The following is a 24,218-nucleotide window of genomic DNA, read 5'->3' on the forward strand; positions in this document are numbered from 1 at the left end:
TTCTTCTCTCAACAGGTGATCCAGGAGATTTTTTTTCTCCCCCCCTTTCTCACTGTCCCTCTCCCTTTCTGTTTTTCTTTTCCTTCCTCTTTCTTTCTCCCTTTCCTATCCCTCACTCATGTCTGTCCCGTCTGTAACATCTGAAAATAAAATATAATAAATAATAAAAACGGCAGCACGGTGGCACGGTGGTTAGCACTGTTGCCGCACAGCAAGAAGGTCCTGAGTTCAATTCCACCATCAGGCCGGGGTCTTTCTGTGTGGAGTTTGCATGTTCTCCCCGTGTTTGCGTGGGTTCTCTCCGGGTACTCCGGCTTCCTCCCACCGTCCAAAGACATGCAACTTGTGGGGATAGGTTAATTGGATAATCCAAATTGCCACTAGGTGTGAATGTGAGTGCGAATGGTTGTCTGTCTCTATGTGTTAGCCCTGCGACAGACTGGCGACCTGTCCAGGGTGTACCCTGCCTCTCGCCCTATGACAGCTGGGATAGGCTCCAGCGCCCCCCGCGACGCTGAAAAGGATAAGCGGAAGCGAATGGATGGATGGATAAATAATAAAAACAAAGATCGATCAAATGGACCAATACGGCAATGCCACGATGATCCATTTGGCAAAGTAAATCCATTGGGTATCCTTGTTGGTCTTCAGACAACAATTCTGATGGCTAAAGAACCAAATGGGACAGGCAAAAAAAAACAAAAAACAAAGGTCACCATCAGTAACACACTACAATGGCAGGGAATCAAATCCCGCAGTGCCAGACGTGTTCCGCTGCTGAAGCCAGTGCATGTCCAGACCCGTCTGAAGTTTGCCAGAGAGCACATGGATGATACAGCAGAGGATTGGGAGAATGTCATGTGGTCAGATGAAACCAAAGTAGAACTTTTTGGTATAAACTCAACTCGTCATGTTTGGAGGAAGAAGAATACTGAGTTGCATCCCAAGAACACCATACCTACTGTGAAGCATGGGGGTGGAAACATCATGCTATGGGGCTGTTTTTCTGCCAAGAGGACAGGACGACTGATCCATGTTAAGGACAGAATGAATGGGGCCATGTATCGTGAGATTTTGAGCCAAAACCTCCTTCCATCAGTGAGAACTTTGAAGATGAAACGAGGCTGGGTCTTCCAACATGACAATGATCCAAAACACACCGCCCGGGCAACAAAGGAGTGGCTCCGTAAGAAGCATTTGAAAGTCCTGGAGTGGCCTAGCCAGTCTCCAGACCTCAACCCCATAGAAAATCTGTGGCGGGAGTTGAAAGTCCGTGTTGCTCGGCAACAGCCCCAAAACATCACTGCTCTCGCGAAGATCTGCATGGAGGAATGGGCCAAAATACCAGCTACTGTGTGTGCAAACCTGGTAAAGACCTATAGTAAACGTTTGACCTCTGTTATTGCCAACAAAGGTTATGTTACAAAGTATTGCGTTGTATTTTTGTTATTGACCAAATACTTATTTTCCACCCTGATTTACGAATAAATTCTTTACAAATCCTACCATGTGGATTCATGGATTTTTTTTTTTTTCACATTCTGTCTCTCACAGTTGAAGTGTACCTCTGGTGCAAATTACTGACCTCTGTCATCATTTTAAGTGGGGGAACTTGCACAATCGGTGGCTGACTAAATACTTTTTTGCCCCACTGTAAATATTTAAAGATGGCAACTGAAAAATTGCTCAGAACTCTTTGTAATAAAATATTTTAATATTTTTCTCTGACTAATCAACTCACACACACACACAGAGTCAGTTTTTTCTTTTCTATTGCACACTCCCTCCAACCTCTCCACCACTTGTTTACTGTGGTTTCCTCACACATGCCAGCTGATACACCCCTTTTCTAAATAATTTAATCTTGCTCTGTGGAAGAGACCTAAGCTTCCTGTTTGCATCTAGTAATACGAGTTCTTGTTGACACTGACTATCCTGCAAAAGCATTTGCAACACCTGGTGAATATTTCAATAAGGACAGATCATTAGAAACAATTAACATGACTTTGACTCCAACGGCGAGCAGAACGGAACCCCAGCTGTGACAGGGTTTAGAGCAGGACCTCTGTGAAAGAGAAAGAGATTCACAGGTAAATCTAAAGTATGCACCATGAATGCCGATTGGCTTGGAGAAAGCAGCGAGAAGGTGATTGGACTAGACCAGTGTTGTGTCCACACATACTATTGCATTTGTTCTGTAGATGCATTTACCAGAAGCGCTAGAGGGCGCTAGTGAGTATGTTGTTCTGGTTGTGGTTTTGAAGAAGAAAAAAGAAAAATAAAGAAAGGAGTCAACTCCGGTAATCCTCTGTTCCTACCTGCGTGTGTGTGTAATGCTTGCTGAACTAACACCACACAACAACCAGTGATGACACAAGCGGCTTGACAGCGTGGGAAAGTCTGATAAAGCTTACATTTAGGCGTCAGCACCCAGGAGCTGACACATGTGTGGCCATAGAACTTTCTTATTGAACTTGGGAATAAGCTTCATTTCAAAACCTTAAACATTACTGATTTATTATAATCTATTACTGATTCAGAATAAGTAATATTGATTCACATGAAACTAATAGTTAAACAGTTAAAAACAATCTATCATTTTTTATTTTGATAAATATTTTGGCAACTGTAAAAGTGATAATTTACAGTTGTTTAGCCATGAAAGACTGCAAAAAAAGCACAAAGTTGTCAGGGTGAACAAGAAAAGCGAGGTCTGTCAAAATCATGAAACCTAATAATTTTTTATCAGGTCACTACCTCATAGCAACTATAGTCACTGAAGGATTCAGTTTTCACCTTTTCTATTGTGCACTCCCTCCAACCTCTCCACCACTTGTTTACTGTGGTTTCCCCACACATGCCAGCTGATACACCTACTATCAGTCTATCTCCTCCCCCATCTTCTTTTCCAAATAATTTAATCTTGTTCTGTGGAAGAGACCTAAGCTTCCCGTTTACATCTAGTAATACGAGTTCTTGTTGACACTGACTATCCTGCAAAAGCATTTGCAACACCTGGTGAATTTTAGGATTCCATGCCTGCCCACTCTTGCATGCCACCACCAGACAGGCCTCAAATATTATATTTCTGCATTTCTTTGTTTTGGTTTAAGTGTCTTTGTGTACTTTGAGAACTTGTGTGAAAATGTGAGGATGTTCATTTTTAGATTTATTGAAAAATATAGTAAAAATACAAAAACAATATGCTGCTTGCTTTCATATTCCAAACAATGCCCAAAGGCAAGATTAAGATTGCATGCATATCTATTAGACATGTTGCATTTACTTGCGATCTCAGTCTTATGCTTCAGTGGGCAGGAATTCAAGCTTGAACATGACGTATAAATTGTTAAAACAAAAAAAACAAAAATAGGGTGTGTTTTCTTTCACTTTCATGACATATAACTCTCCATGAAGGGGGGAGATTGTGCAGACTTTTGCTTTAGAAGCACAATGAATAACAGATCCTGTACTTCAGGCAACTTAAAACTCCATGAACACAAAATTCTACCTGCCATTTATGCCTTTGTTATGATTGTTGGTCTGGGAGGAAATGGATTGGGACTAAAGTCTCTGCTGCAGAAAAAGAAGAAACTTCGACACATTAATCTGTTCCTTCTGAACCTTGGAGTTGCAAATTTTTTGTTCCTGCTAACACTCCCATTTTTGTCAGCGTACTACTTTATGGACAGTAAATGGATATTTGGAGATGCCTTCTGCAAGATCACAAGATTCTGCTTCAACCTGAATTTATACGGCAGCATTGGATTCCTCACCTGTATAAGTGTGTACAGGTACCTGGCTATTGTCCATCCAATGAGGATGATGGGGAGAATAACTGTGACTCACTCTGTGGCTATCTCAGTTTTGGTTTGGCTGTTGGTGAGTGTTCAAAGTCTTCCAGATATCTTCTTCTCCAAAATCTCACCAAATAAAACTGAAGAATGCTACCATACCACCTCTAACGAGTATGTGGAGGATTATCTGAAATACAGTGTGGGTTGGACATTGACTGGGTTTGTTATGCCACTCCTTATTTTACTTGGCTGCTATGGACATGTGACTCTTGTTCTCTGTCATGCAAATACCATAAAGGAGGTGGTGAAAAAACGAGTTTTAAAGTTGTTATTCATCTTGTGCCTTCTCTTCTCGGTTTGTTACATCCCCTATCATATTTTCAAGAACCTCAGCCTTTATTCAAGAGTTTTGTCAAAACAGGGGAAATGTCCAGATTGGAATGAGGGAGTCTTTGGGGCTCACCAGATAAGTCGTGGAATTGTGTGTTTGAACAGTGTTTTGACTCCCCTGGTTTACCTCCATGTAAAGGATTTCCCTACTCGATTCCAACAGCTGCTCCAGCGAACTCGCCAGATCTTTAATTGGCCGAAATCAAGGAGTGGCAGAATCCCCGTGACACAGTCTGATGAAGTTTAACAAGTTTGCCATATGTTAGAAATCTTAAAAATGTTTTACATAACCAGCTCTACACACATGCATCTTTGTTGTAATTGTATTCACACTGTGTAAAATTCCACTGGTTTTGACTAAGTCAACATTAGCAGCCACTTAATAACAATATTTTATTTCTGATGCAAATATCTTGTGATCCTTGAAATGGACAACTGTGGCATGATTACAGCACCTCCTGCTAAATGCAATCAATAAATAAAGGTGCGATACATAAGTAAAGATCCTTTATTTTCCATGTAAAGCATCCTGGTAAAATGATGTTACATAGACAGCAGTGCCTAGAATTGGTACAGCTAATCATCTAATCAGCTAATATCTATGACACGCTTTCACCCACACCCCTTGGCTTATTATGAGAGGCCACCAAGACCCTCATAACACTATAGTTAAACAGTAATGTCATTATCTTACCTTTGTGGCAAAATATGCTGAAATGATAATGACCTGTACTTTATGTAGTGTCTAAATTATATATGTTTATTGTATTTAGCTTTATTTTGTATTGCATTTTTTCTTTTCTTTCCTAAACAAACTTTTGTATACTGTTTACATGATCAAAAATTAAACAAAAAATCAACACAACACCAACAGTTGCCTCAAGGTGTTTTATATTATAATGTAAAGATCCTACAATAGTATAGAAAAAATAAATAATTTTTAGAATTTTGCCACCCAAAAGGAGAGAAGGGCAATATCATACACAAGTGCATGTAGTATAGTAGAGGCTTCTTGCCCCAGTTGGTCTTGTGTTGAAGTGTTCATGTTGATTTAAGATTTATAGATTATTTTTTTAACTTATATTGCAAAGGTTTAAGAACTACTCATGCAGACGGAGACTAACAAAGTAAAACAGGAAGAGACAAGCAGAGAACACAGAGATGAAAGACGTGATGAGCAAACTGACAACACACAACTGACACACGTACACACAGATGAGACAGAGACAGACTGGACGTGAAAGAGAACCAACCAAATCAGACAATGAACTAGGAAATAGAAACGTGGATAACTAAAGTAGGGAGCAGTGGAAAATAATACCAAGCTAGAAGACTAAACTGTTAGGGTGCCTGGGTCGTCGACCCAGTGTTTTGTGTTTTTGGTTCTTTGATTTAGTTTATTTCATTATATTCTAGCTGTGCCTTATGGTTTATAGGTTTATTCTTAGTTTAGGTTTTCTGTGTGGGTTTTGTTAGAGTTTTAGTGTTCTGGTTTTCTGCCTGTGATCCATAGTTGCTGTCTCCCCTGTCTGCTGTATCCTTGTGTCAAGACATGCGTCTCTGTGTTATGTTTCCTGTTTTACTTTGAAAGTCCGTGTCTCATGTTAATGTGTCTGGTTTTAATTCCTTTGTCTCGTTAGGCCTGATTTGCCCCAGCTGTGTTTCCCTCCTGTTTCCCATTCCCTGATTGCTCCCTCTGTGTATTTAAGCCCCGTGTTTCTCTGTGTCTTTACTGTGATCTACCCTCATCTTGCTGTGCAGCCCGCCCGCCACCCTTGGAGTCTCAGTTGTGTTACCTTTTTGGAGTTCACGTTTTGCCTCTGAGTGTCTGCACTTTGGGTCCTTTTCCTGCCTGCACACAGCCGTTTCATAACATAAACAATGCACAACACATAATAAATCCATACATACGGCACTGTGCAAAGGTTTTAGGCAGGTGAAAAAAAATATGCTGTAAACAAAGAATGCTTTCAAAAATGGAAGTGCTAATCTTTTATTTTCATCAAGTGAATGAACAAAAGAGAAAGCTAAGACAAATCAATATTTGGTGTGACCACCCTTTGCCTTCAAAACAGCATATACTGCTAGGCACACTTGCACACAGTTTTTGAACGAACTCGACTGGTAGGTTGTTCCAATCATCTTGGAGAACTAACCACAGATCTTCTGTGGATGTAAGCTTCCTCACATCTTTCTGTCTCTTCATGCAATCTCAGACACACTCGATGATGTTGAGATCAGGACTCTGTGGGGGCTGTACCATCGTTCCAAGTACATCTCTGACTTGCTCACTGTCTACAGCTCAGTCAGACCTCTCAAGGATCAGATTCAGATGTTTTACATGTTCCCAGAAATAGATCTCAGTCTACTAAGAGTGCTTTCAGTTATTGTTTTTTCTTTGGTTTTACTGTTTTCATTTCTTGTAGGAAGTTTAAAGACAAATCTGTCTTTATTTTCTGTGTTAAGCACACTGAGTTTTATTTATTTAACATATCATAAAGTGCTGTTACTTCATTACTTAAACAAAAAAGACAAAAAAGTTATCCACAATGATGGATTTTATATTTTCATGCAGTGTTTTTAAAAAGATAAAATAATCTACAGTCTTTGTGAAAAAGCAAGGAATTAGATGCATGAGATGTGTTGAAGAAAAAAATCTGACTTCAGGTCCTTTTTCCTTTTGTTTGCTGTGGTGGTGTGCTTATCAAAGTATACCTTTATAAGATGGATTTACAGACACAGAGAGTGGGTATGAGTGGGTAAACCAGACCACTGTTATTTATACCAGAAGGGTAACAGAGAGTAGTGGAAGGGTTGCTAATTACATACAAAGAACAAAAAGGTAAAAGTTAAAAGGGTTTTGTCACTGATCATGGGGTAACAGGCTACAATAACAGGAATAAAGATAAGGTTCATAAAAAAGCAAATGGCCACAGGAACAGGAGGCCACATTCCAAAGGTTCAGATCTATCAAAACAAATCAGAGGGTTACGGGATGATGCAAAGATGTTTATCTCAGCTCTGAAACCTGAAACTCAACATTTAGGGCTTCAAGCAACAACAAGTGCATTTGCTGTCCCTTCACTTCTTTCACTTTTAATTCTGCTACAAAGGAGAGAGGTTGTGTGGACAACATGTCAGGAATAGCAACTAATAAAACTTCCTTCTTTCATTCAGACTATGAACATGTAACTCTGCCTGCTGTTTACACCTTTGTTTTTATCATTGGTCTGGGAGCTAACGGATGGGCGGTGAGGTCCTTACTTCAGAAATGGAAAATTCTTGGACACATTAATGTGTTTCTTCTGAACCTTGGAGTTGCTAATTTTTTGTTCCTGCCAACTCTCCCATTTTTGTCAGCCTACTATTTTATGAGGAATAAATGGATATTTGGAGATGCCTTCTGCAAGATCACAAGATTCTGCTTCAACTTGAATTTATACGGCAGCATTGGATTCCTCACCTGTATAAGTGTGTACAGGTACCTGGTTATTGTCCATCCGATGAAAGCAAAGAGAAGGATCACTGTCCGTAATTCTGTGGTTATCTCAGTCATGGTTTGGCTGTTGGTGAGTGCTCAAAGTCTTCCAGACGTGCTCTTTCCCAAAAACTCAACAAATAGAACTGAAAAATGTCACCATACCACCTCTACAGAGTATGTTGAGAATTATCTGAAATACAGTGTGGGTTGGACATTGACTGGGTTTGTTATGCCTTTCCTTATTTTTCTTGGCTGCTATGGACATGTGACTCTTGTTCTCTGGCGCAAAAATACCATTAATAAGGTGGTGAAACAAAGAAGCTTAAAGTTGATGTTCATTTTGATTTTGCTCTTCTCGGTCTGTTACATCCCCTACCATATTTTTAAGAACCTTAGCCTTTATTCAAGAGTACTTTTTTCAACCAACAAGAAGTATCCATCATGGGATAAGACAGTCTTCTGTGCTCATCAGATCAGTCGTGGTCTTGTGTGTCTGAATAGTGTTTTGAACCCCCTGGTTTACCTCCATGTCATGGATATTCCTGCTCAGCTCCAACAGCTGCTTCAGCAGTTTCGTCAGACATTTACTCGTTTGTTTGTGTCAGAATACGGCAGTGTACCCGTGGAACAAACAGTGACCACAACAATATCTTAACAGTAATTAGTGACTTTGACTTTGTCTTTTAGAGTAGAGTGTAAAGACTGTTTTACGTATTATACTGTCTATACTATCTTTTTCGGGATAACGGTTTTGGCTCAAATGGATTTATAAATAAAAAAGCTTTGTTTCTGTGTTTGTTGTTCTTCTGTTGCCCTGCATTGAAAATTGCATTATTGAAAATTGCATTATTCAAATCCTTTACAGCAACATTTTTTTTTGTCACATTGAAAATATAAACAACCACTGAGACATGACTACACATGCGTAGGGGATTGGAGGCAAGACAACAGAAACTAAAGACCAGATAAGAAAGCTAAGGTGATCTCAACAAATGCTAAACAGAGGAATAGCTATAGTAACTAACACAAGGAACTGCTTCTTAACCTGCCATAGAAATGCTGGGTCACAGACCCAGGACCGTGACACTTTTAATTTAAGCAAAGATCAGGAAAGAGCGCTGGCAGATTAGTATCATTTATTTTATGTTCACTGACACAGTTTTCAGGTTAGTAACCACTTTTCTTTAGATTTGTGTAGGTTATGTGTACAGCAAAATAATTTCCCATAAAAAACATCTGCTGGATTATTGCGTTTGTATAGCAGTAGAACAGTGTTGGTGAAATTTAATCAACATTAACTTTTGTTTCATGCCTACTATAAGTCATCTTGGCAGTGAACATGTGATTCATATTTGACATAAGATACACAATATTTGGCTTTTAGTTTGCTCTGGAATTCTAATGTATAGTATTTGATGTATACTGCTCTAGGCAAGGGTACACACACACACACACACACACACACACACACACACACACACACACACACACACACACACACACACACACACCCTAGATTCATTATTTTTATAAGTCATAACATTTTTTGAACTGTAAATGACAGTAAAGAGTTATCCTTTCTAAGAAAGTAATTGATGGATTTCTAACTATAATATTTTTTTATGTATTTCTCTCCATCTTTTTGAACTTAAAAATGTAAAATGTTTAATTGACTATTTTAAAAAAATGTATTTAAAGTCTTCAATTTAATTTAAAGACTTTTATTTAAAGACAAAATTTTACTTTCACATTCTTTTCTTGTTAATCCCATACTGTACAACTAGTCTGTCAAATGAAATAAAGTCTGTTCATTCTAATATATGTTGTAAGTATTTCATTCCTTGACAACTCCAATCTGGGAAGGTAATCATATTAATGTTCTGTATGATGTCACAGTTGTTCCAGATTAGTGTATGTTTGCATGAGATTAATGAAGTCATTTTTAGAAACTTCCACCATGCTTTCAGAGAACTTTTGCTTTCACATTTAAACTCCAAACAGAGGGAGACTTTAACCTTTTGTTTCAATCATAAAACTGCCGACAGGTTGGGTGAGCAGTTTTATGATGTTTTATAATAATAATAAACTTTATTTATAAAGCACACTTAAAACCAAGGGTATACCAAGGTGCTTAATAAGTAACATAGAGAGTAAAAGGAAGATAATAGAAATAGGACCAAAGCAAGTACTAGGTATGCAAGCAGATAACTGTCACTGATACATGGGAGAAGCAGCAGATACAGAACAAACAAGGAATTAAATTAGCATAAAAGTGCATAATGTAAAATCATAAGTGAAATGTTAACTAGAAGGAATGAATATATATATCTTAGGGGTGCTACAATGTATCTGTATTGAATGGTTCAATACAGTGCTTTTGGTTCGGCACGCATATGTATTGAGCAATGCTGAATTTTTAATTTATTTTATCAACTTTTCCTCTGACGATGCTGTCTGTGTTGAGAGCTCAGTGGATCTGCGTTCGACTACTCTGCCTAGGCTGCACTGTCGAGCTCAGATCCACTGAGTACCCATACGCATTCACTCATGCTAGCGAGACAGAAGTTAAGCTCGTTGCAACATGGCAACTGCCTCAACGCTACCCGAAATTGAACCTCCTCTACCATCATTGAGATCTGGCGTTTGGAACTATTTTGGTTTTCATGTGAAGCATGACCCTGATGGTAAGCGTGGACAAAACAGTAAGTCGGACGTGCCAGGCAATGCTCAATTACATCGGTGGAAACAGACAAGCACGCATGCTACAAACTTTACCCGAGACAGCCGTTAGCACATGATTCTTAGAGGGCAAAAGAAACAGGGCAATGGCTACTTTTATAGCTGTCGACATGCGACTATTTTCTGTTGTAGAAAACAACGGGTTTCAGGAAAGGCTGAGAGTACTTGAGCCCCGTTACAACTAAGTGCTAGCACTCCAGAAGATGAGTGTGAGGGGAGGTTCTTCAGAGAGTAGTTCCTTTTAAGGGGGCCTGATATGTTTAATATGCTGCTGAGAATATACCCCAGAAGAAGGGTACAGTATAGCTTTTCCACATATGAGTGATTTCTCGAGTTAAAAGAAACATGTATAATTTTAATCAATTACAAATTTAAAAAGGCATGAACATTTTTTTGTATCGAAAAAATATCGAACCAAGACACGAAAGTATTGAACTGAACCGAATACCATTTGCTAAAATGAGATTTACATGTATTAATACTGACTGCTAGCCTTTTAGACAAGGACAAGGACATTCTTTGTCGGCCTACTGTCAACCTCATGTTTACAGTACAGTATTTACTTTTAGAAATCTCTTATGTCTTAAATTACACACCAGGGTGTGTATTAAATTGTTGGTGTAGTGCATTTCAAGAGTCACAGAATCACAGAACGCTAATTCAGTGCTATTCCATAACAGCTAAAACACCGTCACTCTCCGCTAACACCTGAACCGGAATGTTTCCGGTTTATTTTTATTTATTTTTACTTTTACTTTTTTTTTAATTTTTGTTTTTTTCTCTCTCTCTCTGTCTTCTCTTTCATCCCTCCAGCTCATCCTTCTCCTTGCTTGTTTTTACGCCCTTCTTTCTTTCACTGCATGGATCACCTGTTTCCCTATGCAACCACAAACAACACCCTCTATTTCTACACACTCACACAGCATGATCACACACACATATGTGATTAACGGGAGCACATTCACCACAGCCTCACAGGGACATATAGGTCACGCACACTCAAGCTCATACACTCCTGGTCATATTAGTTAATATGCTCACACATAATCAGACTTATGGAGCCTCTCGCCACACATTTTTCTTCTTTTTATTTACAAACAAGTGATGTTTTTCCATTCTCTTCACCCATCTAAGCGGAACACGCAGCGTTCATCATTACATCATTACATCATTACGCACAGGGGAAAGAGGTCAAAGATATTTAACCAGCTCAAAAAACAACATGCAGGCATTGCTTTATTACAAGAAACTCAGAATTATCACAGGTTTAAACACCTGAGTTTCCTAATGTGTTCGCAGCCTGTTACAATTCTAGACAAAGGGTAGTAGCAACTTTAATTCATAACTTTCACATTCCAAACAAGGCCCAAAGGCAAGATTAAGATTGCATACATATCTATTAGACGTGTTGCATTTACTTTAGATCTCAGTCTTATGCTTCAGTGTGCAGGGTTTCAAGGTTGAACATGACATATAAATTGTAAAAAAATAAAAAAGGGTGTGTTTTCTTTCACTTTATGACATAGAACTCTCCATGAAGGGGGAAGATTGTGCAGACTTTACTTTAGAAGCACAATGAATAACAGATCCTGTACTTCAGGCAACTTAAAACTCCATGAACACAAAATTCTACCTGCCATTTATGCCTTTGTTATGATTGTTGGTCTGGGAGGAAATGGATTGGGACTAAAGTCTCTGCTGCAAAAAAAGAAGAAACTTCGACACATTAATCTGTTCCTTCTGAACCTTGGAGTTGCTAATTTTTTGTTCCTGCTAACACTCCCATTTTTGTCAGCGTACTACTTTATGGACAGTAAATGGATATTTGGAGATGCCTTCTGCAAGATCACAAGATTCTGCTTCAACTTGAATTTATACGGCAGCATTGGATTCCTCACCTGTATAAGTGTGTACAGGTACCTGGCTATTGTCCATCCAATGAGGATGATGGGGAGAATAACTGTGACTCACTCTATGGCTATCTCAGTTTTGGTTTGGCTGTTGGTGAGTGCTCAAAGTCTTCCAGATATCTTCTTCTCCAAAATCTCACCAAATAAAACTGAAAAATGCTACCATACCACCTCTAACGAGTATGTGGAGGATTATCTGAAATACAGTGTGGGTTGGACATTGACTGGGTTTGTTATGCCACTCCTTATTTTACTTGGCTGCTATGGACATGTGACTCTTGTTCTCTGTCATGCAAATACCATAAAGGAGGTGGTGAAAAAACGAGTTTTAAAGTTATTATTCATCTTGTGCCTTCTCTTCTCGGTTTGTTACATCCCCTATCATATTTTCAAGAACCTCAGCCTTTATTCAAGAGTTTTGTCAAAACAGGGGAAATGTCCAGATTGGGATGAGGGAGTCTTTGGGGCTCACCAGATAAGTCGTGGAATTGTGTGTTTGAACAGTGTTTTGACTCCCCTGGTTTACCTCCATGTAAAGGATTTCCCTACTCGATTCCAACAGCTGCTCCAGCGAACTCGCCAGATCTTTAATTGGCCGAAATCAAGGAGTGGCAGAATCCCTGTGACACAGTCTGATGAAGTTTAACAAGTTTGCCATATGTTAGAAATCTTAAAAATGTTTTAAATAAACCAGCTCTACACGCATGCATCTTTGTTGTAATTGTAATCCCACTGTACAAAATTTCACTGGTTTTGACTAAGTCAGTGCGGCACCCCTGAGTATTTTGGGCATCGAGAACAAGTCTCAGATGTGTTCCTTATGTGTTCGTGCAAGAGGTTGTCAAATGTGCAGAGAGGCTCAGCTTGGTGACCTCTGTAGACACTGCTACCGTTGTGGTCAGGAGGGTCACCTGTCTCAAGGGTTTAGACAGGAAACAGGAGCGGGCTACTGAGCTACATCCCACAGTAGCCCACTCATCATCCAGGTCCCAGATAAATCCTGTCTCTGTGCAAAACATCTCGCATCAACAAGCACCACAAAATGACTCTACACACACTGAAACTGCCCCCAAAGAGCCAAACAGCAACAAATTGACAAGCGACACATCTAATGGTTATATACCCTGAAAACAGCAAACCAAGCTCATCAGTCTCACTGGGAAAAGATGTACAGTTCAGTGTCACCTGGATAAGGCACCAGTAGAGGCCCTGTGGGACACCGGAGCTCAGGCAAGTCTTATTAAGAATGAGTGGCAAAAACAACACCTACCACCTCAGGCCACTTGCTGAGGTTTTGGGAACAGAACCTCCTGTCGCTTTAGCAGCTTATGATAGTGAAATCCCATATGATGGGTGGATAGAGACAGAATTCTATTTGGACTGTAACCCTGAAAATTGTCTTCTAGCTCCAATGCTTGTATCCAGTGACCCCAGTGTTGCTCAACTGCCCATTACTGGATTTAATGTAATAGAGGAAGTTGTGCGTAAATGGGGCAAGTGTCAACCAAGATCACGCAACATTCAAAAAATCTGCCAGATCATGTCAGTATTGGTAAACACTGCTAAATCAGTGCTAAAACTATTGCAGTCACCAGACCAAAGCCAAAGTTTGGGCACAGTACTGGCAGGAAAGAGAGGACGATGTCTGGCTGCTGAACAGATTACCACGACATATGTCCGTGCACATATTGGAGCGCAGTTTTCAGGACAGAGTCTGTTGTTTGTCCCAAATGAACCATCAGAGTTGCCTGAGGGTCTTGTCAACTTAATTCCTCACACTGTTCTAGGACATCTGGAAGAAATAAAAGCAGTGTACCCCATCACCCCTGAAAAGATGCAAGACTCGGTGGAGCAGATTTCTTCACAGTCTCCTATACAGGTAAATGAGGATATTAACACACCCTCCTCCAGCCATAAGCCACCTCAGTGGGACCCACCAGTTAAGATGGACCATCTCAGTAAAAATGAACAACAAACTGTGAGACAGCTGTTAAGAGAGGAATGTCATGCTTTTGCTTATGATGATAAAGATGTTGGGTGCATCCCCAGCTTAAACATGCACATCACATTGCATGACACAACACCTGTTCAAAAGACCTACATATCCATGCCAAAACCTCTGCACCAAGAGGTCAAAGACTATCTTCAAGATCTGCTGAACCATGGATGGATTTCAGAGTCCAGGTCACCCTACTCATCTCCAATTGTCTGCGTTCAGAAAAAGTCAGGTGAACTGAGATTGTGCTGTGATTACAGGGAATTCAACCGGAAGTCAGTACCAGACACGCACCCAATTCCCAGAATTCAGGACATGCTAGATTCCCTTCATGGCAGCTCCTGGTTCTCTGTTCTGGATCAGGGGAAAGCATACCATCAGGGGTTCCTGGACCCTGACAGCCTTCATCACACCTTGGGGCTTATACCAGTGTAACTGCATACCCTTTGGCCTCAGCTCAGCCCCCGCAGAGTTCAGCGGAGCATGGAGGACTGTTTAAGGGGCCTGCGGGATGTAATCTGTAAGCCATATTTGGACGACAACCTAGTCCACTCTCCTTCATTTGATACTAATCTTGAACACATCAGAGCTGTCCTACAGAGATACCAAAAACATGGTATCAAACTCAGCCTACAGAAATGTGACATTTTCAAGAGAAAGGTATGTTTCCTTGGTCGGATGGTGTCTGAAGAGGGATATACCATGGACACAGTGGAAATAGTTTCTGTACAAGCTCTCAGAAACAAACCACCATCCACAGTGGGGGAACTGAGTTGGGTCCTAGAATTCCTGTCCTACTATAGGTCCTATAGTATATATGGATAAGGTCTTCAATCACTTTGCTCTGAACTTTGCTTTCCCAGCACGAATCCACCATGACATGGGCAGGGGATTTGAGAATCACATGTTTTCCCAGCTGCAAAAAAGTCTGTGGTCTGCATGGTTCTCACACTACCCCATATCATCCACAAGGATGGGCAAGTGGAGCGTTTCAACAGAACTTTATTGTCCATGTTGAGAACACTAACTAACCTTGAAAAGGCAGACTGGAAGTAGTCACTGGCAAAAGTAGTGCACGCCTACAACTGCACTCGGAATGAGGCTACAGGATTTTTCCTGTACTCTTTGTTGTTTGGCCGTACTCCGAGACTTCCTTTAGACATCTTGTTCAACTTGCCTTCACAGGAACAGCAATTAAGCTACGTGGAGTATGTGACAAAATGGCAACCCCGAATGAAGGAGGCCTATGAGACTGCATCTATGGCAGCCCAGAAAGAAGCTTCAAGAGATAAACTGTCAGATCTACGGAGCTCAACATCACCCAGGGAACAGTGTCCTGCTCCACAGCCTCAAAGAGCAAGGAGGCCCAGGCAAGCTTCAGTCACACTGGGAGGACACAGTATATGTGGTGGTGAATCAAAAAAGCCCTGACATCCCAGTTTATGAGATCAAGCCAGAGAGGGGAGGAAAAAGCCGCACAGTACACAGGAACCTGTTGCTTGCATGTGACAGCCTACCTGTAGAAAAACCACACAGACAGGAGCAAAACAAAAGATGTAAAAGCCTAAGACAAAAGGGGGTGGGGGTGGGGGGGGGGAGAAGTTCAACAACATCTACTACAGCAAGACAAGGACATAGAGAGTGAAGATGAGGGTGAGGTTGTCTGAAGGTTTCCACAGCAAAATAGTACCACCAGCATTATCCCTCAAACCCTGAAATCTGAGGTGGGTGAACAACAACTGGGAAAGCCTCAAACCGCTTCTGTAGATGTAGGCTTCCTCACATCTTTCTGTCTCTTCATGTAATCCCCTTCCTGTTGTCCCTTTCTTACAGGACAACAGAATAGGTACACGAACCTGAGTTGCAGACAATAGAGCAACATTACAACCAACAGAAGTCCCAAGATGAGCAAATATCAGATGAACAACAAGATGAGCAAGGAAACAGTGACTCGAGCAGTGAACAAGGGTTGTCACCTGTCCTCAAACACCCCAAGAGAGAGTGACAACAGCCCAAACTGCTGACATACGACGTGTTAGGACAACCCACAGTCAGACAAGCTGATATGGACAATATTAAAACGGGAGCTATTTGCACCCAGGGACTGTGGAGGCCTTGGTGGCCTGAAGATATATACCAGCAAGGTGTGAGAGACAGTAATAAGAAACTGATCCAGAATAAAGACATTAACCCTCTGGGGTCGACGGATGTGACGGCACGTCAAGATCACATGACCAATTTAAGACGAAACAGCTACAAAATGCAGCGAGTCAGAAACTCCATATAACCTTGGGTCAGACTATATACCAGTCTTTAAATTGTGTCGATAGGCCATGTAAAAGCAGAGTTATGAAGAAAAATACACACAATGTTTTTTCTGAACAAAACAGTGGTGTTTACAGCGGGAAGAAATGGTAAAAACTGTGTTTTCTAAGGACAGCGCCAGCAAACACTCTCTGCTGGCGAGTGGAAAACGAAAAAACACCCCTTCCCTTTTGGTGTTAAAGTGTGCCATTTCAACCAATCAAAAAATGATATGGCAACATGTGGGACTTGGTTGTTTAGGAAGAGGGGGAAATTTTAGGAGTGATGCCCGTGAGAGAAAGCGAGTGAGTGAAAGAAAGAGAGAGAGCGAGTTTTCACATGTGAGACATTAGTGACGTGTAGCGTGTTTGGAGGCTATAGTTAGCGTGTTGTGTAGTCAATGTTTTGTTTTGTGTGTCAGTTATACAAGTGAATGTCACATTTGCTCCAAAAAACCCACCAAAGGAAGATTCTGGTGTAAACACCGTCTCCACATGGAAAACAGGACTGAAACACCTCCTGTTGTCAGACCTGCAGGGTTTAGGCCTGTGGTGTTCTCCTCTGTCTTATAGTGGACACAAATTCTTATTTGATGCAAAACACCTGATTGTTTTGTAAATAGTTTTAAATGGTTATATAAAAAACTCCTGAGGCCATGGCTGCATTTTAGGTAAATAGTACCATATAACTTTGTTTGAAAAACTTGTGCATAATTTTCAGAAATGTACCATTTCTATTTGCATTTCAAGTTATGAAAATTATTTGTTAAACATGTTTGTGGTTTTTACAGTAAAAAATATAACTTTTTTTCTACTCTGATTTGTATTTTTCTTTGTCTGAATTTAGATCAATTGTTCTAATATAGTATGTCAAAATGAAAAAAATAACTCAAATTTCTGATATTTGAGGTTGTGCTTAAAATAATGATACCATGGACAGCAAGATAAACAGTTTTTAAAAGTAAAATATAGAGGTAAAATCAAAAGTAGTCAAAAACGGCCAATTATACCCTGGACCCCAGAGGGTTAACATGAACATTGTGACAAGCAGAAAGGAGCAAACACACCACCAAAAGACAATGGACAGAATGGTGTGGCTGAACATATGATGGTGATGACCATCTGTAAAAGTGCCTTAATATGTAAACAAATTTAGTGTATTGTTGTCCAAATATTGAGTCTGGTTACAGTCGAAAATTCATAGTAACTTGTTCATTAACCTTGAGGAAGAAAAATTACTTGGCACAACATGAATCATGATTAGCTTCTACTATGAGTTTTAATTTGCTGAATGTAACATAGTGTGGGAAATGTTTCATTGAACAGATGTCATTAGTATGTGTAACCATAATTGTTACTCAGGGATAAGTATACTAGTAGTACAAAAGAAATATACTGATAACAGCAAACATGTGAAAAAAGTTTGGGAAAAATAGAATCCTTTTTTTCTCACACCATTTTTTGGTTTTTGTTTTTGTTGTTACAATAGTTTGCATCAGCACAGAGCAAAAAGCTCATTTGCTCCCACCTGATGTGATATTAGGGCGATATTTAGTTTCGGCAGTAGGTGGCAGTGGCGGCTCAGACAAACGGGTGACAGGCAAAATAATCCCTGACAAAAGTAACGCAGGCCAGTTATTGTAATGGAAGCCGTCAGTAACACAGAACTCTTTTGCTGTGTTTCAGCACAATAAACTGCTCCTCACATACAAGGTCTTAAATAATCAGGCCCCATCTTATCTGAATGACCCTGTAGTACCATATCACCCCATTAGAGCACTTCGCTCTCGCACTGCAGGCTTACTTGTTTTTCCTAGAGTATTTAAAAGTAGAATGGGAGGCAGAGCCTTCAGTTTTCAGGCCCCTCTTCTGTGGAACCAGCTTCCAGTTTGGATTCGGGAGACAGACACTATCTCTACTTTTAAGATTAGGCTTAAAACTTTCCTTTTTGCTAAAGCATATAGTTAGGGCTGGACCAGATGACCCTGAAATATCTTGTGATCCTTGAAATTAACTACTGTAGCATGATTACAGCACCTCCTGCCAAATGCAATAAATAAATAAAGGTGGGATACATAAGTAAAGATCCTTTAATTTCCATGTAAAAATCATGGTGTTACATAGTAGCTAGAAGTGGTACATATTCAAATAATCTATCAGCCAATAACTTGTACTTTATGTAGTATCTAAATTATAATAGAAATATGTTTATTGTATTTTTGCTTTGTTTTGTATAGCATTTTTTTCTTTTCCTTCCTAAATAAACTTCTGTATATTGTTTACATGATTGGAAATTAAACAAAAAATGAACACAATACCAACAGTTGCCTCAAGGTGTTTTATATTGTAAGGTAAAGATCCCACAACAGTACAGAAAAAAAAAAAAACTTTAAGAAGAAAGTATTGCCACCCAAAAGGAGAGAAGGGCAATATCATAATATCATGTAGTATAGTAGAGGCTCCTTGCCCCCAGTTGGTCTTGTGACATCTTTCTGTCTCTTCATGTATCTCAGACACACTCGATGATGTTGAGATCAGGACTCTGTGGGGGCTGTACCATCATTCCCAGTACATCTCTGACTTGCTCACTGTCTACAGCTCAGTCAGACCTCTCAAGGATCAGATTCAGATGTTTTACCTGTTCCCGGAAATAGATCTCAGTCTACTAAGAGTGCTTTCAGTCATTGTGGTTTTGTTCTTTGGAACAAGCTGCCTGCTGACATAAGATTTGTGCGTTTATTCAAAAACAAACTTAAACCCTTTTTATTCACACAAGCCTATCTATACATTATTGGTGATATGTTCTGATGTTGTTTTATTTTTGTTTGTTTTTTGTTTTGTGTTACTTTTTTCATTGCCTTTAGGAAGTGCAAAGCCACACATGTTTGCCTTTATTTTCTGTATTTTATTTTATATGTCATAAAGTACTGTTACTTCATTACTTAAACAACAAAAGATAAAAAAAAGGTATCCACGCTGATGTTTTCGTGTTTTTAAAAAGATAAAATAATCAACAGTCTTTGTGAACAAGCCAGGAGTTAGATGCATGAGATGAGTTGAAGAAAATAAAATGCAAAAAGAAACAGGGCTCTGTGTGCGGGCAGGCAGAGATGGAAGACCCAATCGCGGGACTTGTGGAGACTCAATGGCAAACTCAAAGAATCTCAGCATTACTGCTGGCATGAAACAAAACATAAACCAAACTGAGAACGCTAAACAAGAACACACATGCAATTCTGAGGGCACAAAGCGACAGTGAGCAAAGGAAAACACAGGCTTATATACACAGAGTAATAATCAGGGCATGGGAAACCGGAGGGAGACACAGCTGGGAGAAATTAGGGCTGAAAAGACACGGGGAAGTAAAACTGAATCCACTGACATAGGACTGAGACCATCAAAATAAAACAGGAAGCAATTCACAAAGACGCAGACTTGACGCTGAACTAAACCTACACTAAAGACGAGGGAACAAGACACAAAATCTAAGAACAAAACCCTAAAGCAGATTAAACTGAAACATGGAATATAATAATCCCCCCCCCCATGTTCAGCACAAAGTTACACCCATGATGGAGTGACGGGCTACAATTACAGGAATAAAGATAAGGTTTATAGGAAGCAAAAGGCCACAGGAACAGAAGGCCACATTCCAAAGGTTCAGACCTGTTAAACAAACTCAAGCAACAACAGATACACTTGCTGTCCCTTCACTTCTTTCACTTTTAATTCTGCTACAAAGGAGAGAGGTTGTGTGGACAACATGTCAGGAATAGCAACTAATGAAACTTCCTTCTTTCGTTCTAACTATGAACATGTAACTCTGCCTGCTGTTTACACCTTTGTTTTTATCATTGGTCTGGGAGCTAACGGATGGGCGGTGAGGTCCTTACTTCAGAAATGGAAAATTCTTGGACACATTAATGTGTTTCTTCTGAACCTTGGAGTTGCTAATTTTTTGTTCCTGCCAACTCTCCCATTTTTGTCAGCATACTATTTTATGAGGAATAAATGGATATTTGGAGATGCCTTCTGCAAGATCACAAGATTCTGCTTCAACTTGAATTTATACGGCAGCATTGGATTCCTCACCTGTATAAGTGTGTACAGGTACCTGGCTATTGTCCATCCGATGAGGGTGATGGGAAAAATAACCGTCACTCTCTCTGTGGCTATCTCAGTTTTGGTTTGGCTGTTGGTGAGTGTTCAAAGTCTTCCAGATATGTTCTACCCAAAAACCTCTGCAAACAACACTCATACAAATAGAACTGAAAAATGTCACCATACCACCTCTACAGAGTATGTTGAGAATTACCTGAAATACAGTGTGGGTTGGACATTGACTGGGTTTGTTATGCCACTCCTTATCTTACTTGGCTGCTATGGACATGTGACTCTTGTTCTCTGCCGCAAAAATACCATTGATAAGGTGGTGAAACAAAGAAGCTTAAAGTTGATGTTCATTTTGATCTTGCTCTTCTCAGTTTGTTACATCCCCTACCATATTTTTAAGAACCTCAGTCTTTATTCAAGAGTTTTGATAAAATACAGGATGCGTCCAAAATGGGATAAAGGAGTCTTCTGTGCTCATCAGATCAGTCGTGGTCTTGTGTGTCTGAATAGTGTTTTGAACCCCCTGGTTTACCTCCATGTCATGGATATTCCTGCTCAGCTCCAACAGCTGCTTCAGCAGTTTCGTCAGACATTTACTCGTTTGTTTGTGTCAAACTATGTCAGTGTGCCTGTGGCACAAACTGCAAACAGAGCAATATATTAACAGTGATTAATGACTTTACATGCAAAAGTAAGTAAGTTAAAGACTGCTTTATGTACTACAATGTGTTTCATTCTCTTAATTATCACTCCCCTTCTTCTAACAGTTCTTCTAACAGCACAAGTGTTTAGACAAATATATATATACCTTTATGTATCTTTTGTTTCCTATTCTATTGCCTTGTATTCTGTGAATGACTAAAACCTGATGGAATGCATTTACTCTTTTGCTTTAAAACTCATTCTCCTTATCTTGTATGCAAGATGTCATTGTTATTCCTTGTTATTGCTCTGTATTAGCTTCACTAGCTATTAGCATTTAGCTGATGATATTATGGATCTGAAAAAAATGTAATTTAATCCTTGAAAATTGCATTATTCAAACCTCTTACAACAACAACTTTCACTTTAATGATAGATCAGGACAGAGCTCTGGCAGATTAGTATAATTTATTTCATATTAGTGCTATTACTGTATTTTTTGCACTTTTCAAGAAACTCAGCCTTTATTCAAGAGTTTTGTCAAAATGGAGGATGAGTCCAGATTGGGATGAGGGAGTTTTTGGTCCTCATCAGATAAGTTGTGGTCTTGTGTGTCTGGATAGTGTTTGGACTCCCCTGGTTTACCTCCTTGTAAAGGATTTCCCTGCTCAGCTCAGGCAGCTGGTCTGGCAGTATTGTCAGATGTTGTATTGTCAGTATTGACTTTGGCTTTCTCAAGCACAGCTGAGTTTAAAGACTGCATCATGTAATTCATTTTATATCATTCTTTTAACTATTATTCTGTTGTTGTTTTTTTAATAACACATTTAACAAAAAGGTCTACATACATACTTTTATACACACACTTCACACTCAATCTACCTTCAAGCCTGTAAAGTTTATTGTGTTTATTGCTGACACACAGTCCAGATGTATAGTCCATGTATTTTGTTGTTGCAACCTCTGTTTTGTTTTCTTTTTTGTTATTGGTCAGTTTAAAATCTTGGACATTTAAGAATTGTTGTGCAAAATATTGGAAGCATACATCCTCAGATTTAAAGCGACCTTCACTGACCATATTTGCCATAGCTGGTATAAAGGGCTGTTGCTTCATTTGTCATTTTGTTCACCAGATTGTTTCATTATCTTCTGTTCTAATAACATCCAAACTTCCAGTTTCTACAACATAATCATGGTTCTTCTTAACCTTTAAGTTCCTGTGAAAGATTTAACTTGTTTTTGTTCTGTCATGTGCCAGCTTGTAGCTCTGTGTTCTGTAGAAAACCTTTGGATTTCCTGTCTGCCATACGAGCCACTGTGAAATTTAGGTGGATTCCTCTGATGCACATTTCATGGCCATTATGAATGAACTTTTCAATATTTACCAGTTGTTATCTACTGCATATAAGATTTGTCATTAATAATTAGCATAGCTCATTACTGGGGACTGCTAAAGAGGTATCATGTTATCCTGTAAACTGTAAACCTTGTCCTGAACAGCATGTTCAAACATTTTTCTGTCCCTCCTCTACATCTAGGATGGTGAGGGAAGCTATTAGCTATAGTGTTTAACTGCAGGCACATTTTATGTAAGATTCTGGTTTGCTTATTTGGCAAGGAATGTTTACTTCCTGCCATTTATGGGCTCACCTATGCTTGTATATGGTGGATCATTAAAGAGGTTCAGCCATATACAGAGTGAGGGGAGACGATCCTTTTATGACCACCAGGAATTCACACACACACACACACACACACACACACACACACACACACACACACACACACACACACACAGTGTCTTTGCTTTCATGACACACCATATGGGTTTTACAACGAGGTGTTTGTGTAACTATTGTCACTGAATAAAAGGCTGTGAGAGGATGCTGATTTTTTGGAGCTGGCTCGGATCAAGAGAGGAGCATTCAGCTCCAAGATCCTGATCCGACTGGCTTCGCTTGCAAGTCAAAATGGATTGAGCCCTGATTGTCTTGCTTTGTCCAATGGGATAAGTGTCTGAGCTAGCAAGGCCTGCGAACGCAGACCTAACATTTATTTGGTCCTTTAAACCGGAGCCCAAAATCGCCCCCACCGAAGAGGGTGAGGACACACCAAAATCTGTCGACAGCCAGGATGCCTGGGGCGCCTGAAGAAAGCCCTGGAACGTGAATTTGAAGCCAGGCCAGTAAGATACCGTCTGAACTCCCCTCGGGGAATGACGATTGACGGGATCCAGAGACTGTCTCGCAAGTTAAAATGGACTGAACTCTGATTGTCTTGCTTCGTTCATGGGGATGTCTCTGAGCTACAAAGGCCTGCGAGTACAGACCTAACAATAGCCTAGTTTTAAAAAAAAATTACTATGATAAAGATAATTTTGATTTTTTCTTCAGTGTACCTGAGCTCAAAGCTAAACCTTTCTATAGGCTGTATTTAAACACTGTATAAAATATGCCCTTTGTAAATAAGTTGAACACAATCATGATATATTATTTGGAAATACATAAAAAGTAATTAATATTATCTTTAGATCTAAAGGACACCTCCCAGACTTTAGTCTTAATCGTGGCTACTGTTAGTTGTCTTCTAACAATCAGTGATTAACTAATTAATTAATACTTGAAGTAAATAAATCAGTGTTATGAGAAAATGCGAGTGGACTCAGAGAGCAGAACACACGAAGACACAGAGTTGCGATGAAGGAACTTTATTAAAGAGACATAGGAGAGGTGGAGAATAAACTCAACCTGGGTCTCTATTGTCCTGTGTAGTCTGGGAGATGATTGAATGATGGGGTGGGTAAAGTTTCCTCTGCGGTGGGGTCGGGTGGGCTTCCCCGGGTCCTGT

General features: G+C 39.8%; 4 protein-coding genes across 4 annotated transcripts; all 4 read left to right on the forward strand.

The window, feature by feature from the left end:
- The first annotated feature begins 3,426 nt into the window (after positions 1-3,426).
- On the forward strand, positions 3,427-4,883 carry LOC146551105 (P2Y purinoceptor 1-like). The gene has a single exon (XM_085259512.1). The coding sequence runs from the start codon at positions 3,454-3,456 to the stop codon at positions 4,432-4,434; it is 981 nt and encodes a 326-aa protein (XP_085115638.1). The 5' UTR covers positions 3,427-3,453; the 3' UTR covers positions 4,435-4,883.
- A 2,433-nt stretch (positions 4,884-7,316) lies between these two features.
- Positions 7,317-9,195, forward strand: LOC146551106 (P2Y purinoceptor 1-like). The gene has a single exon (XM_085259510.1). It carries the CDS (start codon positions 7,322-7,324, stop codon positions 8,321-8,323), a length of 1,002 nt encoding a protein of 333 aa, XP_085115636.1. The 5' UTR covers positions 7,317-7,321; the 3' UTR covers positions 8,324-9,195.
- Positions 9,196-11,938: 2,743 nt separating this feature from the next.
- On the forward strand, positions 11,939-12,963 carry LOC146551107 (P2Y purinoceptor 1-like). The gene has a single exon (XM_085261015.1). It carries the CDS (start codon positions 11,983-11,985, stop codon positions 12,961-12,963), a length of 981 nt encoding a protein of 326 aa, XP_085117141.1. The 5' UTR covers positions 11,939-11,982.
- A 7,330-nt stretch (positions 12,964-20,293) lies between these two features.
- Positions 20,294-24,164, forward strand: LOC146551108 (P2Y purinoceptor 1-like). Its single transcript, XM_085259310.1, has one exon. It carries the CDS (start codon positions 20,380-20,382, stop codon positions 21,391-21,393), a length of 1,014 nt encoding a protein of 337 aa, XP_085115436.1. The 5' UTR covers positions 20,294-20,379; the 3' UTR covers positions 21,394-24,164.
- The last annotated feature ends 54 nt before the right edge of the window (positions 24,165-24,218 follow it).

This window comes from Mchenga conophoros, linkage group LG20 (assembly GCF_057382185.1).
Source record: "Mchenga conophoros isolate Kocher_MC1m ecotype Shallow Benthic linkage group LG20, M_conophoros_male_GT1.1, whole genome shotgun sequence".
NCBI classification, from domain to species: domain Eukaryota; kingdom Metazoa; phylum Chordata; class Actinopteri; order Cichliformes; family Cichlidae; genus Mchenga; species Mchenga conophoros.

What these genes read in the sequence shown, in the direction of transcription:
- LOC146551105 (XM_085259512.1), top strand. Translation starts at nt 3,454, where the DNA reads ATGAATAACAGATCCTGTACTTCAGGCAACTTAAAACTCCATGAACAC.
- LOC146551106 (XM_085259510.1), top strand. Translation starts at nt 7,322, where the DNA reads ATGTCAGGAATAGCAACTAATAAAACTTCCTTCTTTCATTCAGACTAT.
- LOC146551107 (XM_085261015.1), top strand. Translation starts at nt 11,983, where the DNA reads ATGAATAACAGATCCTGTACTTCAGGCAACTTAAAACTCCATGAACAC.
- LOC146551108 (XM_085259310.1), top strand. Translation starts at nt 20,380, where the DNA reads ATGTCAGGAATAGCAACTAATGAAACTTCCTTCTTTCGTTCTAACTAT.